This window comes from Anolis carolinensis, chromosome 1 (genome assembly GCF_035594765.1).
Source record: "Anolis carolinensis isolate JA03-04 chromosome 1, rAnoCar3.1.pri, whole genome shotgun sequence".
NCBI lineage: Eukaryota > Metazoa > Chordata > Lepidosauria > Squamata > Dactyloidae > Anolis > Anolis carolinensis.
The window spans coordinates 179,592,319-179,611,332 of record NC_085841.1 but is presented as its reverse complement, the minus strand read 5'-3'; the positions used below and the strand labels follow the sequence as shown (position 1 = coordinate 179,611,332).

Here is a 19,014-nt window from a genome sequence, read left to right as displayed (position 1 = left end):
AAAACTAGCTTAAGAAAAATTAAACGTTACTGCCTTAAGAGTACTCTTCACCTTTAGTACATATGTGCTGGCCTTTTAGCAGTGCTAAAAAAGATTGTTGGCTCTATGTGATTTCTTTCTGACATGTGAGATACTGTGAAATGTAGGGTTTCAGGATTTGGGAAAATATCAAGGTTTTTATCACATGAAGCAGGCAAGCCATCCATATCAGATAATGTCCTGTGCATCCCATTGCTGATCTGCCTCTCACACCACTCCATGATTTCCCCGTCCCTCTTAATGTACAAAATATTGCGAGCCATATTCAAAACAGCATGACACATTCACCTGACAAAAGGTACCAGCTAGACCAGGCATGGGCAAATTTTGGCCCCCCAGGTGCTTTGGACTTCAACTCCCACAATTCCTGGGAGTTGATGTCCAAAACACCTGGTAGATCAAAGTTTACCCATGCCTGAGCTAGACTACCAGTATTATGAGATTCAAAGAGCAGTGGTGACATACATACATAGTTTGGAAACGGTGTTTGCCCATTTATTGTTGTGTTTGTATGATTATCATAACCATTTGTTCCCCAGACACTACAATTTTGTAAGTACTCTGTCTAAAGTTTGTTGAATTCACTGGTAGTCAGTAGAACTTTTGGGGTTTTAAACTGTTAACAATTCCAGAAGATTCCATACTGCATATCTTCTGGGACACAATGGTGTTTTTTTCTCTTATATTATTAAAGGCAACCTAGGTTGCCAAGTGCTTTACACTTCTAATTAAACAAAGATATTTGTAATAAACATACATTGCTCTTGTCTTTAAAATAATTTTATTTAATTTCATTTAATACTGATGTAACCCATACATGTTGCAAACTTTAGCTTATTTCATAGTGGCAGTTCTTTTCCATGGTATAAGGTTCTCATGGACTGCATAGAATTGAGTAACTTCCCAAGCACACAAGGCCACCTTGCTAGAGGCAAGTACATCTTTGCGTACACATACACAATTAATGAGCATCTACACCAAAAGTTAAGAAATGGGTAGTAGATCAATTTGGTATAAGTTGAAAAGCCTCTATTCAGGGCTATAGTATTAAACATTACAAAATGAATACATAAACTCTCTTGAAATATATATATAAAACTTCAGTTCAACAATGGGAAACCTCCATTCCAAAGGCTTAGCAGATCGCAATTATGTTAGCATCTTGACTGCTGAGGTCAGAGCTCTCTGAACCCGTGTCTGATCTTGTATCCAAAATATCAGGACCGGTCTGAGCTTTCGCAAAGTTGATAAAAACCTAAAATGACACCAAAGATATAATTTCAAATTAAATATATCCTGCTTTACAGGTAGCTTTAAAATACAAAAGCAGTTGGCCTTCTTTATAGCTGAACTCCATATGTTGTAATTGCTAATTATGTGATTAGCAGTCATGTCATTGTTTTCAAAATATTAAATACAAAGCAGTAATAGTCACTGGCGTCATTTTTGTGTGTGAAGTTTAAATATTCTCACAGGCTACAATCACAATAAAACTCCAGAGACTGAGAGGGAGAGAGCACAAGCAATCACATTTAGTATTAAGGAAAAATTTCAGACTGGCACCACTGGGAGTGTTTCCAGCCTCCTGATGCTAACTTCTGGATATGGGGGTTGGGGATTGTATGCAAGCTACGGCTTGGAAAAAAAGGCTTTAAACACACTATGGAGCAGATCCCTTCAACAACTCAGAAGTAATGTGTTGAAAGGTAATTGTTAGATGAAATTCTACGGATTATACACTTTAATGTCCCATTCTTACAAGTACAGGTTGCACATTTTGGAACCTGGAATTCCAAAATCCAAAACATTCCAAAATCCAGAGCTGTCCACATGGATGGTGAATAGAGTAGGATCTTTGCTTTCTGAAGATTCAGTGCACATAAAGTTTATTTCATGCACATAAATATTAAAAGCATTGTAATAAATGACTTTCAGACTACGAGTATAAGGTATAAAGCTACTTTGAGCATCCTTGTGGTAAGAAAATGCAGGATATACATAAACATAAACATAAACATAAACATAATAATAATAATAATAATAATAATAATAATAATAAACAATGAAACATAAATGAATTTGGTGTTTAAACTTTGATCCCCACTCCAAGATATCTAATTATGTAAATATACGCAAAAATAGGTGTTCGAATATTTACTGGTCCCAAGCATTATGAATAAGGGATTCTCAACCTGTATATGAATACTAGATGCTGTAGTCTGTATTTCAACGGAAGGAACTGGCCAAACCACCTTGGGGTTGCTACAAGTCAATGGGTGACCTGAAGTTCCATACATATCTGTCTGTGCAAATGTAGCTGTTGTATGCTATATTGCTCCTATGCTATGGATGTTCAATATTTATATTTATCCCAGTCCAAAAAGCTGTAGCACAGCTCATAATGATGACGTTTAGATCAGTAGAGCAATATATAAAAACCATGTAGTGTATCTAAAGCAGGTCTCTATCATAGATGTATATCTATCTCCACATCTAAGTCTTTGCTACAGGTGACACTCTGTTTTTGGAAGCTGTGAGAAACAGGACCTTCTTGTGGTGGTACCTTGACTGTAAAATTTCCACCAGATACCAACAACCCCATAACACAGGTGTGGGTATTATTCAGTGCTCCAGATGTTGTTGGAACACCACTCAGGTATTCCTCAATACCAGTAGCTATCCAACTATGTCTGCAGAACTGAATGTTGTCTGTGTTCTACATATTTGCTCAAACCTTTCCTGTCCTTCCAGCCAACTGATGGTAAATAATATCAGTATGGAGCTTTCTTCGGTTTATCTGCCATTTTATTTACTTTGATGTTTCCGGTTTTAAGTGTTTGTGTGTTAATTTATGGTGTTTGTTTACTAATGTTGCTAACCACTTAAAGTCCCAGCAAGTGGCACAGAACTCTCTCTTGCTTTAACTAAAAGGTAGGTATAAATTAAATACATAGGAGGTGCAATTTCCATTTTCAAGAAAAGAACCTGACTATAAAATATCACGTATCTTTAAGTTTCAAGACAGCCTGCTTTACAATAGCAATATGGATTGGATGATCCCAGGCTATCCTATCCAGAATTCTATCTGACACACAATTTAGTGTTCTATATGTGAAAATAATAACAGCTGAATCACTTCCATTGCTCATGGTTGGAATGGACAAATGCAATTTCATACCTCTTCTAGAGTTGTTTGGCTCACTGAGAAGTGCCTGATGTTGAACTTTTGTTTGTTTGTTTCCAACAGCTGAAATATGTTTGCCACACCTCCTGCAGACATGGGAACATGATATTCTGCCATGTTCAGTTGGTGATCCTATAAGAATAAGAAGAGTTACTGCAGATTGATCTGAATCAAATGACAGTCAGAGCCAGAAAGGAGGAAGAACATTTTGTAAAGGAAATACTGTCATCCAGTGGATGCTATTCAGGTTTTCTCTTGGCTCACTTTCTACCAAATCCTTCAGAAGACTAAGGCATGGATTTTCTCAAGAACAAGCATGGTATAGTGGTTCAAATATCAGCCTAGGATTTTGGAGAATACCCACTCAGCCACAGAAACCCACTCAGTGTTCTTGGGCAAGTCACATTCCTTCACCTCCAGAGGAATGCAATGACAACTTTATTCTGCGCAAATATATAATTTGTTATAATCTGGGCTCAATTTGAAGACACATAACAATAATAATAAACTTTTCTCAGTATCCCTACTATGCCTTCTGAATGTTCACACAATACTTCTGAAGGTGCCCTGGCATCAGTGACATTCAGTGTTACCGGTTGCTATTGAACACAAAGGTGAACTTCTCAGAGGTATGCTAGTCTGGATCTGTACGCAAAGAGATCATGTGGCACCTTTGAGGCTAACTGAGAGAACGAGGTTAGCAGCCAAAACTTCCGTAAACTGCATGTGATGAAATATATTTCAGCCTATGAAGGCTTATGCTACCAACAGCTATTTCTCTGTTGGTCTCAAATGTGGTAAAAAATCTACATGTCAACTGCAAAGTCTCTTTGGTCAATTCCCTCAATTACAGTCATTCACCATGTACCCCTTTTTGTCAACCTTCAAGCATTCTGCTCTCACAAATGCCCCTGTGGACAGCAAAATTTTAGCATTCATTCCCTTTCATCATTTCTCCATACTCCACAATTCACATAATGAATTTTTTTTGTAGCGAGCAAAGGTTAATAATGAAAGAGAAAAGTCTATAAATCCCGCTGTATATGCATAAATATTTGTCAAAAATAATGACATTCATGATAATAACATATGGTTGATGCTGGTTTATCATGGTTGTATTCCACTGTTATAATACTTCAGCACTTTTAGGCTTATTCAAAATTATTTGGCCACTCTCTGACTTGTGTTAGGCTGCACCAGTTTAACTATTTGTGCACGATGGGGGGGGGGGGGGGGGGAGGAATTGTGAGATTTTTTTGGTTTAGTTTTTGGTATGAAGGAATGTCTGCTGTCTGCATTGATACAGATTAGAAATGCAGGTTGTTCACCTCAGTAAGAAGGTTACACCTCACATTTTACAAGGAAGGAAGTTGTGTGTCGAGCATTTTACAGCAAAGTAACAAGCAAACATAGTTGCTACTGATCTCAAAAAGGTCTATCTCTGCATAGATGAACAAATGGCTTAAGCATTTCAGTCATACATTAAGTACCATATTTATTCAAATCTAATGCCCACCTTTTTCGGTTAAATGACCTTACCATAACTGGACTGGGCATTAGATTCATGTCATACAGTAATCTTAGTGCGGAACCAAAGCAAAAAGGGAAGCTGCTTCAAAAGCTGCACCTGGAGCTCCTCTTTGAGGGACGTTATCTCTAATTAAATGGCCATGGCTAAAGGTTATTCGATCCTAGGATTTATAGTTTGGTGAGGCACCAGCATTCTTTGACAGAGAAGGTTCAAAACCTTGTCAAACGACACCCCGCAGGATTCCATAACATTGAACCAAGGCAATTAAAGTGGATTCATTCTACAGCACAGATGCACCCCAAGGTTTTATTTTACATTGCTGGAAGCTTTGGTATTTTGACACAATTGCTTATAACAAAGGAATTATAAACAGGCTGCAAATGAAATGCACAGCTTTTTTTGGCCAAATGTCTCAGTGCATTACATTCAGCAGCAAATACTTTTTTTGGTTTCAGGGTTTGGAAAATCGAGGTGCACATTACATTTGATGCCGCATTAGGCTCGAGTAAATACAGGTAATTACAAATATTATTTTCTCATATTTACCTTAAGATGTGTGTTCGGAAAGTTTGACTGCAAGAATTGTGTCAGCTTCTCTATGCTATCTAGCTCATTATTCAAATGCAGCTTCACAGTGAATCCTTTTCCAAATCTAGGAAAATAAAAGATTGTTGCATATAAGCAAATTTTTTCTGAAAATAAGAATCTATTATGAAAATACCTTTCCCTTTTCGAAACCAAATGAAAAAGTGTCAAATTCCCAGTGCCACTAATGCCTCTTCTACACTGTTGTATAAGATCTGCTTTGAACTAGATTATATGGCAGTGTAGACTCGGGGCTTTTCCAGACAGGCCCTATAGTGCAGGATCTGATCCCAGGCTTTTTGCTTTAAACTGGATTATATGGGCCCCCACTGCCAGATACTCTGAGATAAACACAAAGCCTGGAATCAGATCCTGGGATATAGGGCCCATCTGGAAGGGCCCTCAGATAATCCAGTTCAAAGCAGATAATCTGCCTAGAAGGGCCCTAAGAAGACAGAAGAGGTATGTCTGGGCCATCTCCAAAGTGCACATATCAGGACTTGGATTTAAGGTAAAAAAATAAAAAAATAAGAGTACAGTCCATCCTAGATTAAGCACAACATCCTTGGAAGATGGATTAATTTATTTTATATATTCATATATAAGTCTAGAAACTTGGATCAACTTATCCATGAGTCAGTTTGAGTACTGTTCCTAACTCTTATTTAAATAAAATGAACCATCCCATTCTCAGAGTAGAGAGGCGAAAGGCAAGAGCTTAGTCCATCCTGGGAGAACCTAAAGGAAGCACTGACCCCCTCTACTCACTCCACCATGACACCACTTCTAGCATTTTTGAATGCTCAGGCAGCAAAATGGCAGTGGCCACCAGAGGCAGCCGCCAACCTGAGATGACATAGGTGCTTTCCCCTCTCTGTAGAATAGTCATCCACAGGTCATATCAAACTCTATATTTTTGACCCTCAAATCTGCCCTCAACTTATACATAAGGTCAACTTATATACGAATACATACAGTAGATTTTTTCTCTACTCACCCAAAACACATAAGTATACAAACAACAAAATGTCTAGCCCAGTATGACATATAAGCTAGAGCTTCCTACACTTTGGTGTAGATCAGGGGTCCCCAAACTAAGGCCCGGGGGCCGGATGCGGCCCATCGAAGCCATTTATCCGGCCCCCACACACAAGGGTAGAAGGAAGTTGAGCTAAATGACCCAAGGGGTCTCTTCTTCTTTTCCAGCCCTCCAACCCTCCTCCTCCTCCTTCTTCTTGACATTGAGGCTGGGTTGCCATCTGTCAGGGGTGCTTTGCTTGTGCTTTTGGTGCACAAAGGCAGAAGGGGGTTGGACTAAATGGCCCAAGGGGTCTCTTCCAACACTCTTTTTTATTGTTGTTGTTGTTGTTGTTATTGCTCAGTGGCCAACTATAATCCGGCCCTCCAACGGTCCAAAGGATCGTGAACTGGCCCCCTGTTTAAAAAGTTTGGGGACCCCTGGTGTAGATGAAAGATATGATAGAGAATGGAAGATGCATACAAACAGTCTTCTGACTGGTGCAGTGTAGATGCACTAATGGAGGGGTGATGTGCACATTGGTGCAGGGAATCATAACTGGGGCTAGCCTTCCTCTCTGCAGGCCAAACAGTGCTATGACTACACCGTGATGCCACTGGATTCCTGGCCAAAGTGCCAGTTGAATCTTCTCCATTTCTTGAAGTGGAAAGAAATGGGGTTGGGGGAGAGGAAATACTCTTTAGTAGATTCTTGCCAGCAATGAGGCATTGAGTTCTGAGGTTGAGGCTCAGCCTGTGCCCATAACTCCAACTTAGAGTGGCTGGCTTGTTCCTCCTCCTTCCTTTTCGACATCTTGTGGACATATATGTACAAAAAGAATGTCATTGTGACAAATGGGCCCCGGGGTCTTTATCACTTAGGGGAGGTAAACTAGCATTGCAATCTTTTGTGATCGTCCCCATCATCCTTGATAATGGTCACCATTGCATGACACCATGAACATCCCACAGCCAGTCTGCCTCCTCAGTACAATTAAACTGTCCCCAACTCTTGACAGGAAAAATCTCACCAATAGCTGCCTATCCCACTACATTGCTGCTACCCACTCTGCTTCTTTGCAGGCATTCTAGCATTAAAGTGATGACAGGGGATAGGAGTCTCCTCCTCTGCCACTATACCACTTCCCCCTTACTATTCCATAGCTGTTTTTGTTTTTAGTTTACTGTGATTTTATTTTTGGTTTTACATTTATTACTGCTGGAACTGCATAATTGTTTTACTTTTAAAAAAAACAGAGTAGCAGAAGTGTGGGAAAGCAATGTTACAAGGGCATGTAGAAGTATGTTTGTGGGACCATGGATCAGAAAATCAGTGGTACAGTAGAGTCTCACTTATCCAAGACTCGCTTATCCAAGCCTCTGGATAATCCAAGCCATTTTTGTAGTCAATATTTTCAATATATCGTGATATTTTGGTGCTAAATTCGTAAATACAGTAATTACAACATAACATTACTGCGTATTGAACTACTTTTTCTGTCAAATTTGTTGCATAACATGATGTTTTGGTGCTTAATTTGTAAAATCATAACCTAATTGGATGTTTAATAGGCTTTTCCTCAATCCGTCCTTATAATCCAAGATATTCGCTTATTCAAGCTTCTGCCAGCCCGTTTAGCTTGGATAAGTGAGACTCTACTGTACTGTGCAAATGGAAAGAGGTGTGATAGGGAGGGTGCTCATGCCGGTATGTATGCACTACCACTGTTCAAGTGACTGCTATGGAATAATGGATTCATGCATTCGAATAATGGAATCATAGAGTTGGAAGAGACCTCATGGGCCATCCTGTCCAACCCCCCACCAAGCAGTAGGAAAATCTCATTCAAAGCACCCCCAACAGATGGCCATCTTTTATCTACACCAAAGTATAGGAAGCTCTGCTTAAAAGCCTCCAAAGATGGAGCCTCCAACAAATTAAAGTTCATTAAAAAACTACTAACATTCCCCCTCCATATTTTTTTAACTTTACTCAAATTAAGTAAAGCCACAAACAAAAACAAATATCTGTATAGCACTGCTTTCTGTTTAGCAAACCTTTCACAGAGAGACACTTTACCAACCTGCTCTTGATATGCTGCAATGAACCCATGCACTGGAAACGTCCATTTACCATGATAGCCAATCGTGTGCAGAGAGCCTCACATTCCTCCATGCTGAAAACCAAAGCAGAAGAGTTATATTCTGATGAAGAACTCTGGATTCTTGGTTCTCCACACCTTTTCAATGAGTTACATATACTCTCTGCTCCTAAACATAAGAAAACATTATCTAAAGCCAGTAGTTTTTCTCCTATAATTTGGACAGAAGCACCAGAGGATAATTCCATGTCTGAGGATTCCAAGCCCTCCTTCCTTGAACAATCCCAGGATTTCATAGGTTTCCATAGTAATTAAAGTGGAATAATTGTGCTATAATTGCATAGAGTGAAAGATTTCTAGAAGAAGCAATTTGCCCCCTTTTTCCATAAAAATAAAGTCCAGATGCATCTGGGGATGGCAAAAATGGGCCACACTTTGCTTATTCCTGACCTAGGCAGGAAGTGTTATGATCCCAGGTGAACCAACAGAAGAAAAGATGAGCAAAGGAAGACCTTGCGGTTTTGCTTCTGTAACTTGGCTGGAGGCAAGGTTGAGAAAATGCTTGCCTTTTATATATTCATTCTTTTTTTTTTTTAGAATTCACCATCCTGTTCCTCTATGCATTCCTATATTTGTGAGGAAAAAAACAGCTTGAATTGAGAAGACAGAGCTAAAGAGGCAGCCATGCTATAGAATAGACTGAGCCTGGAACCCATTTTGGCTTCTCTCTGTTGGTTACTTTAAACATGGGGTCCTTTCACACTATACAAGTATAGCATTGTATTTTCCCCTCTAACTTGTATCTCATAAAATCATGTGATGTGCTGTATAGCAAGGGATGCTTATGATTCTCAACCAAACAACTCGAGTGCATCTTCAAACGACAAACCCAGTAGGCAGTCATGGCAATCGGCGTAGCACTATAGTTGTTTAGTGTGAAAGAACCCATGGATCTTCAGGAAGATGCTTAGGTTGAGTTGAATGTGTCTCTATTCCTGCCAGTTATGGATGCTTTTGCAGATGCTTTCATAATTGGATTTTAAATTGTTTTATCATAGTGGTTTTATTGGTATTTTACTATGATGCACACTGCTCTGGAGACAGAAGAACACAGAATACAAATCATAGAAGCAAACAAATAGCATGTGATTTGTGTTTCAAATTAACTTCATGATCCTCATGAAAACCTGCAGCCAGGAAAGCAGATGCCTTTGGGGATTGCTGAAAAGATACCACCAAAGGAAGAGATATCCTGGAGAGGGGAATCTCTGGACCCTTCTACACATGCATTAAAATCCGAAAGTAAGTGGGTTAAAAGGGGTGTGTGTGGCTAAACAACATTTAGCCAAAGTGTGAGAGGAATCAGGAAGAATTGGGTTAAGAGCTGGAACATGTGTTTAAAAGCTGCCCTTTAAACCCAATTCTTCCTGAGGAACACACACCCTTCCATGCCTATGTATCCCCAGCAGTCATGGAAAACACATCCTTTCCTTCCCTCCCTCCTGTGTGGACTTCTCCAGAGCATGTGCATTTCTGAAAAGCCCAAAACAGTTGATCGATCATCTGTCACATGGAGACATAGGTGGCTCAGGGAAGCACAAGTGGAAAGCAAATACAACTCTCTCAAATTCTGTCTTTTACACTTTGTAATGTTAAACAAAGCTTGAATTAATAATTGTGGAAGACAGAGATCCACTGGAAGTAAATTTGCTCCATTATGTGCTGGACTTCCTATGAGCATATGAGCATCTCTGGAGTGATTTTTTAAAAAACTTCCGCTGGATGTTCCCCATCCACCCTCCATCTTAATTTGCTTCTAAAAAATAAACAGCTATGAGGGACTAATAGGTCTGTGTTTGGACCTGCTTTGAGATCCTGCATTTTAAAAACCCACTTCTTTATCCCGCGTTTTGGTGCTGTCTGGAAGCACCCTTTGTTACGTCACAGACATTTTACAGAGACAGCAACATCAGCATCAAATGGAACAGAATATTGTGGTTCTTGGTTCCACTGTGCTGAATATGTTAACGCTCATATTTTTATATTTTATTTGTATATTTTATTGCTGGCTACTGTGAATACAATTGCCTCTACACATTCTCAGGGCTTAGTGTTACATTCCCAACGAACATGGAAAATCACAAATATCTTAAGGTCCTCCACCAACCATATTTAACACACACACAAAAGTATTGCTCAATCTACAAAATCAACCAACCTTTCTCACAAGGCAAAAGCAGGTGGCTGCCAAGGCTTGCCACCACCTCCCCTGCTACCCCAGATAGTTGTTACTAAGGAATTATAAGACTCCCCTACTACCCCAGATCATTGTTAATAGGAAATTATAAGCCTTGCTTCATGTTCACACACATTCTTTGCCAGTCTTGTGAGATTTGAAAAGTGTCTGGGAATGCAATGCGAGACATCAATCCTTATTAAATATGGTGTAGGGCAGTAACAGCATCAAATAATCCACAAATAATCAAATCCATAAAGGTTAAATTCACAATTGTGGAGAGCCAATTGTATTGATTTTAAAGAAAAATTGCAGTGTAAACATACAATAAGTTTGAATTTGAAACAGGTACCAGTAATTTCCCACAAGTATACCTGACATGATATTCATCATAGTTAGCAAGAACAGGCAGATATTAGGCTAAGGTATGGAGCTGTGCATTGTCAACATTTCAACCGCATTTTTCCTTGTCATCATTCACTTCAAATGGAATAATGCATGGTGGTAATCTCAGTTTACTATGTCAGTGTATTCTGATTTCAGTGAACATAAATTGGTTTAAATAGACAGAGGGCAGGGAAATGTTTCGTTGTTCTTTTACTTGTACAGTAAAAATACCTAATGACGGTGCTATATAAAGAAGAAGAAGAAAGGAAGAGGAGGAGGAGGAAATTAGTAGTGGTGGTGTGCAGGATTGAATTCTAATAAGTAACTTGGCTTACTTATAGTGCTACCTATCAGCTCAGGCACTTTACCTGTGTGATGTAAGTATCACTGAACATTGGTTCTGCACTTCCTCAGTGATGATTTTCCATAGATGCCTCTTAGCATTAGGGTCCATCCCAGAGCTTGGTTCATCCTAAAATGAGAGAATAATGGCAGTAATTTGTCAAAGAATTTGACAAAAAAGAGTATAAGTCTGCTAATACACTTTGCCATTACTTTGTTATGAGCCTTGATATCAATGATGGTCTCTGAAAGTGGTGATGGGGATAATGGAGGCACGACCACCATCAACAATACACAGCTAAATGCCTCTGTGCACATATGAACTCAAATTAATGTTCTTTACTTCTGAATAAACATGCATAGGATTATGCTATAAAGCAATCTAAAGTTGCTACCATGGGATAATTCTTTGTTTTGGAAAGTTGAGCTTGTGGCCTAAAGTAAACCAGAGATTAACAGACTCACATTGCCATGATTTCTTCTTTTTCTGAATTCACAAATTTAAGATAGACAATTGTGGCAATGAAATGCCATCATTACATTAGATAGGCATGGGACAATGTAGACCTTGGAAAGTTATATTTTAGGCCATTCATTAATTAGAGGTCTCAAATAGATAGTTACTGCTGCAGTTACAATTTTAAAGGTAACTCTCATTTCTCAAAAATAACTAAAAATAATTATTGTGAGTCACATTTAAAATGAGCTGGATGCCATGAGCCTCTTGACTGTAGTACAAAATATCTTCTTCTTTTTTTTTTACATTTGCAAGATCACTAAATGAACACTCTTCAGAGAGCACAAGGCACACATTGAGATGTATGGAAGTGGAACTCACTGCCCATTGAGATTAGGCAAGCTCCCACATTACTAGCCTTCAAGAAAGACTTGAAAACATGGCTCTTCCGTTGTGCTTTTGGAGAGTAACTACCATATACTTCTTTTATGTTGCTCCCCCCCCAATATCTATCCTCTAGACCAGGGGTCCCCAAACTTTTTAAGCAGAGGGCCGGTCCATAATCCTTCAGACTGTTGAGGGGCCAAATTATCATTTGAAAAAAAATACAAACAAATTCCTATGCATACTGCACATGTCTTATTTGTAGTGCAACAACAACAACAGCAGAAGAACAATACAATATTTAAAAATGAAAACAATTTAACCTACATAAACCTATTAGGATTTCAATGGAAAGTGTGGGCCTGCTACTGGCCAATGAGATAGTCAAGTTAATTAGGATTGTTGTTGTTGTTGTGTGCCTTCAAGTCATGTCAGACTTTGGCCAAGCCTAAGTCTAAAATTAATTATTTATTTACTGCATTTATTTACTACATTTATATCCCACCCCGAAGGGGACTCAGAGCAGCTGTATGTACATACAATATATTATATTATTAGCATAACACAATATTAGCATTATATATTACTGTATTGAACTATACCACTATGCTATTCTATAATATGTAATATATAACATACAATTAATATTATTATATGGTATTACTATTAGTATCATATTGTATAACATAAGATTATTATCAATATTATATGTATGTACACTATATTATATTATTAAAACTGATATAAAAATATTATATTATAAAACTGAGGGCGGGGGCCAGGTAAATGACCTTGGAGGGCCGCATCCGCCCCCCGGGCCTTAGTTTGGGGACCCCTGCTCTAGACTGTACCACTATCTTATGACCCTGTTCTTTATGGTTTTTATTCTTATTCCTTTCTCACCCCGAGTTTTAACTTAGTGTTCATGTGGCCCGCCCTTGTTTTTATGCTTATCTGATTTTGCGTTGTAATGTATATTATTATCTATTGTATTGTTTAATGTGTTATGATGTGTTGTTATTTTATATTTTGTGATATTGTATTGTTCTGGGCATGGCCCCATGTAAGCCGCCCCGAGTCCCCATTGGGGAGATGGTGGCGGGGTATAAATAAAGTTTTATTATTATTATTTTATTATGTACCCCTTGCCATAAAAGTAAGTAAAAAAAAGTTACACCAGCCAGCATGGTGAATTGGACTACATCTCTACAGATAAGGGTCTGAATTCCAGGCGGGATCTCCACTGTCATATAATTTAATATCTGATCCCAGATTATCTGCTTTGAATTGGGTTATATCAGTCTACACTGCCATATAATCCAGTTCAAAGCAGATAATCTGGGATCAGAAACTGGATTATATGGCAGTGTAGATGGGGCCTCACTTGATCATGGAAACCCATTGACTGACTTTGGCCAAGTCATGCTCTCTTTGCCTCAGAGGAAGGCAGTGGCAACACCCTCCGAACAAACCTTGCCAAGAAAACCCCATGATGGGAATATCTTAGGGTTTCCATAATTTGGAAATTACTCGAAGGCACACAAAAACAAGTAAAAAGTTGCAGCACAAAAGGAATGAATTTTATCCATCAACAGGTCATAATTGTCCTGCCTGAGAAAAAGAATTAATTGCAAATAGTTACTTCTGTGCCCTGGTACAATCTGGGATGCTAGAATCTACAGTCACTGCATTTACATCTTATACATGCTTGTGTGTATGTTGCAAAATATAGACACTTTCATGACCATTTAAGTGTATTTACCTACAAATAGATATACACAGAATTCATGTTTCATACCAAAATCAACAGGAGAATTATGTGTGATTATTTAAATGCTCGCTAAAATGTAGCGATTTATAATAAAAAATATTACTAGCAGCAGTCTTTATACCCATTGAAACAGAGTAAAGTAGGAGGGTCCAACCTTAGGTAAAGATGCACAATGTTATAAACAGCACTGGGGAAACAGGATGTTGTTGATGGCAGATATAGTGGTGCAAATGTGTAAACCTATGAGCCAGTTTTGGAGATCAATTTTTATATAAAGATATTTCTATTCAAGCAAGGAAGGCTAAACACTGCCACTTGGAATGTGCACAGGCTTGTTCTCTGAGTTAAATCTGTTTCATGTATTGATTAAAGCAAGGTTTGTGTTGTGAGTATTGCATTCACAGACAATAGAGCACAGATGAGCTACCATATGCTGTTGTCCTAAAGAAACTATTGTCTGCAAAACTGCCAGATCCTTCCGATTGTTTGAATTCTGGCTATTTGATGACTGATAATGTGCTATCATTCACAACAGCAACAATGCTATTTAGTAGTGACAAATGAGACTGAGTTTGTTGTGAGGGGAAATCTTCCATTCCCCAACTGTGGAAAGAGCCAGTATCATGTAAAGCAGTGGTTCTCAACCTGGAGTCCCCAGATGTTTTTGGCCTTCAACTCTCAGAAATCCTAACAGCTGGTAAACTAACTGGCTACAATTTCTGGGAGTTGTAGGCAAAAAAACATCTGGAGACCCCAGGTTGAGAACCACTGATGTAAGGGCCTTTTCTGCTGTGGCCCCCCGATTGTGGAATTCTCTGCCCGCGGAGATTAGGCAAGCCCCCACACTAGCAGCCTTCAAGAAAGACTTGAAAACATGGCTCTTTCGCTGCGCTTTTGGAGAGTAACCATTTTATATTTCTTTCCCGTTACTCCCCCTAATATCTATCCTCCAGAATACCCCACTCCCTTATGACCCTGTTCGCTGTAGTTTTATTTTTATGTCTTTCTCACCCCGAGTTTTAACTTAATGTTCATGTGGTCTGCCCTTGTTTTTATTGTCTCCTTGTTTTATTTTGTAATGGATATTATTTACTGTATTGTTTATTGTATTGTGTTCTGCTGTTCTTTTATATGCTGTTTACATTGTATTGTTTTGGGCGTGGCCCCATGTAAGCCGCCCCGAGTCCCCGTTGGGGAGATGGTGGCGGGGTATAAATAAAGTTTTTATTATTATTATTATTATTATTATTATTATTATTATTATTATTATTATTAAGGTTTAAGTGTTGTACTAGTTTTCTGAGGGCTCTTCTACACGGCTGTATATCCCAGGATGTGATTCCAGACTATCTGCTTTAAACTGGATGATATGAGTCTCCACTGCCAGCTAATCTGGGATAAGAAGATAATTTGGGATCAGTATGGAAGGGGCCTGAGAGACCAGGGTTCCAATCCCTGCTTAGCATAACCTTGGGCAAGTCATATTCACCTCAGAGGAAGGCAATGACAAGCTGTGAAAAAACCTTACCAAGAAAATTCCTTAACTGGGACCCCTTAGGGTTGCCAATTGCCTTAGGTCAGAAGCTACTTGAAGAAAACAACACTCACAACTAGAGAAGTAGGATTTTATACTTGCTATGGCTGTGGGCCCTTAATACCTGTTTCTTACCTTTTATTATAGTTATTGCCCTAAGAGTGCACAAGTGCAGAGTCCCTTTTTGACTTCCATATTTTTTCGGAGCTTGAGCAATAGACCAAAGGGAATCCTAATGCAAGCATAACATCATAGGCCCCATCTATACTGCCATACAGTTATATCTTGACTTAAGAGTTTAATTCATTCTGTGACTGAGTTCTTCACTCAAATTGTTCTTATCTCAAAGTGAATTTTCCAATTGAAATGCTATTAATTTGCTCTAGCCCCCAGAACCCCCCATGTTTGTTACATGTTCTTAAATAGGAAAATGTACTTTATGAATAACAAATAATGTATAAATGCACATTCACATGTAACAATAAAAAAGAAAGATCTACTTTAAAATGGTAGAAGCACAAAGTTGTGGCAAGGAAGCACAAGGTACAAAGAGATGAGGCAGAAGCATCATTTTCTTCATACTGTACTCATTCCAGCCCTCTCTTGCTCTCTCTCTTCATGAAGTCAAATATACCAGGAATAAACACTTAAAATAAAGTAACCCAAAGTTCCTCAAAGTGGATAAGAGCAAAGCAAACAGCAATCTCCCAAAGTGAAAAAGAGCACGAGGCACAGAGGCTGCTTGCTTGGAGCCCTAAAACCCTGTACTCTCGCGCTAGTGCCCCTCTCTAGCAATAGCACTCCTCTGGTGCTAGCTCTTAACTCAAAACACTGAGTGTAAGTCAAAGTGTAGCTTATAGCTTCCTTTGGTGCTTACTCTTAACTCAAAACACTGCTTGTATGTCAAGGAGAAACATGGCCTGAACGACAGTTCTCAACTCAAAACACTCTTAAATTGGGATGCTCTTAAGTAGAAGTTCCATTGTATAATGCAATTTAAACTGGATTATAATGATCAATGTAGACTTATATAATGCAGATTTAACTGAACTGAACTGGATTATGAATCTTCACTGCCATATAATCCAGTTCAATACAATTAATCTGCATTCTGAAACTGCATTATATGGAAGATGGGGCCGTAGAATCATTGAACTGGTAGAGATTACAAGGGCTAGCCCCATTCTGCCATACAGGAATTCACAATCAAAGTACTCCTGACAGATGGCCACCCAGCCTCTATTTTAAAAACCTCCAGAGCAGGAAACTTTACCAAACTCCCAGGCAGAAGCATATTCTGCTGCCAAACAGTTCTTACCATCAGGAAAATTCTTCCTAATGTTCAGATGGAATCTCTTCTGCAATTTGAAGCAGTTGCTCCATGCCTAAGGGTGCATTTACACTGTATAATTAACACAATTTGACATCACTTTAATTGCCATGGCTCAATGCTATAAAATCCTGGGATTTGTAATTTTGTGAGGCACCAGCACTCTTTGGCAGAAAAGTCTAAAGACTGTAAAAACTAAACTCTCATGATTCCATATCACTGAGGCATAGCCATGTGGAACTGCATTAATTTTTCAGTGTAAAAGCACTAAGTCACTGGAGCAGCAAAAAAGAAGCTTTCTCCCTCCTCAATATGACATCCTTTCAAAAATCAATACTTTGTGTTGCACTGTGTTCTCACTGTAGAACTACCACACTCATGCATCAGTTGCAGACAGAACACTGTATGGAAATTATAAATGCATCTGTTCTGTTTGAAATTTTCCCTGTTCAACTGGAGGGCATGCAAAACAAAAGGACACACAGGCAAATACCAGAACTGAATGTGCTTTATCCTGCAGACAAATGTACATAGGGAAGTTGCAGATAAAAAAAAATGCACTGCTTCTACAGTAACATCCTCTACACTGACAAGTAACATAGAGAGGACTCCTAGCTTCTTTCCCTCATCTGATGTGGAAGTAGTGACAGCAAGCTGAGACACACAAAGGTTGAGTTTCTGTCATACCATCAGCTGCTCTGACAAATTAGACTTAACTAGGTGCATAAGGCTTGTTATGTGTAATTTTCATCCCATAATTGGCTGACATGAGGGGAGACATTAGGAAGGTAGTGTTGCACATAGAGACGTTATCCATTGATGAATGCAGTGTACATGCAGCAAAACTATGGGGAATCAACTAGTGGCCTTCTACATGCTGCTCTCTGTGGCCTTGGCACAATTGGCATAGCAATTACATGGCCCACAGAACATGTTGTCTGAAGCCATAGATTAGAGATGCTTCTGGATGAATGATTGCATAGCTATATCCCTGCCTGCCTCCAGGTATAGCATATGCCTCTCTGCTTGGTGCAGAGGGGTTTGATTTTAGTATGAAAAAGGATAGAATAAAATGATGTCTGATAAAGGCAGTCCCCGAGTTACAAACATCAGAATTACAAATTACTTATAGTTACTAAGTATTAAAAGTTATTAAGTTATTATAGTTATTAAGGGTGGGGCAACAAGAAGTGAGAGAAATTCAACCCAGGAGGGGAAATTCACTCCTAGAAGGGTTATCATGGGGAAAAGGTGTCTCCACTGAAGCTTTATCACCAGTCCTTGTTTCCACAACAAGGCACATTTTTCAAAATCCAATTATTACAGGGACAGAAAGTGAGGTGGAATCTCACTGACAGCAAAGCAAACATGACAGGGGTGTTAACCCTTCCCTATGCTACACAGTGTGTGTGTGTATGTATGTATGTATGTATGTATAGATAGATAGATAGATAGATAGATAGATAGATAGATAGATAGATAGATAGATAGAGTTATAAAATGTACCTATTCCAACTTACATACAAATTTAGCTTAAGAACAAACCTACAGGACCAATCTTGTTTGTAACTTGAGGACTGCCTGTATAGAAAATTACAGAGTACTGTATAAGGACCTCATCAAGAAGGACCTACGGATTCACCCCTCACAGTGGTGAATCCATGGGCTCTCGGTGGGGGATGTGGAGAAGCTGTCACTCCACGCCCCACATCGGCCGCCTTACCCTGCCCCTCATCCCATGGGGGGAAGTGTCACTGCCCAGCTTCCCCCCATTTCTGGGAAAGCAATACAGGATGTTTCCCATGTTGCTGCACTAGCGGTGTGTCCCGATTTCGCTCACTTTTCAGCACGGAATCTAACCAGAAGTGCCTGTACGCTGTGTGAAAGGCTCCATTCTGAGGGGAAGCAGTGTACGACGGGCAAATCGGCCCATCTGATGAGGTAGTAAGTGCAAACAGAAAAGGTTACCAAAAATAAACAAAAACTGTTAATGATCTCTGAAATAAGAAGAATGAATATGATAGGAAGAAGGAAATGGTAGCTTACTGGGGTGGGGGAGATAAGAAACTCAATGTGAGGAGAAGGAAGACTTAATTGGAGAGTGAGTAAAAGGGG

General features: G+C 39.1%; 1 protein-coding gene across 3 annotated transcripts in view; it reads right to left on the bottom strand.

Annotated features, from left to right (window-relative positions):
- Nucleotides 1-803: 803 nt before the first annotated feature.
- Nucleotides 804-19,014, bottom strand: part of abca12 (ATP binding cassette subfamily A member 12) — a 212,858-nt gene continuing 194,647 nt past the window's right edge. For all 3 annotated transcript variants that reach the window (XM_062960972.1, XM_008113539.3, XM_062960963.1), the window contains exons 48-52: nucleotides 11,450-11,553; nucleotides 8,441-8,533; nucleotides 5,301-5,406; nucleotides 3,218-3,355; nucleotides 804-1,294 (exon numbers count right to left, since the gene is read on the bottom strand). In XM_062960972.1, coding sequence (XP_062817042.1) covers nucleotides 1,175-1,294; nucleotides 3,218-3,355; nucleotides 5,301-5,406; nucleotides 8,441-8,533; nucleotides 11,450-11,553 — 561 coding nt within the window. In that variant the 3' untranslated portion in view covers nucleotides 804-1,174. The remainder of the gene's footprint in view (nucleotides 1,295-3,217; nucleotides 3,356-5,300; nucleotides 5,407-8,440; nucleotides 8,534-11,449; nucleotides 11,554-19,014) is intronic.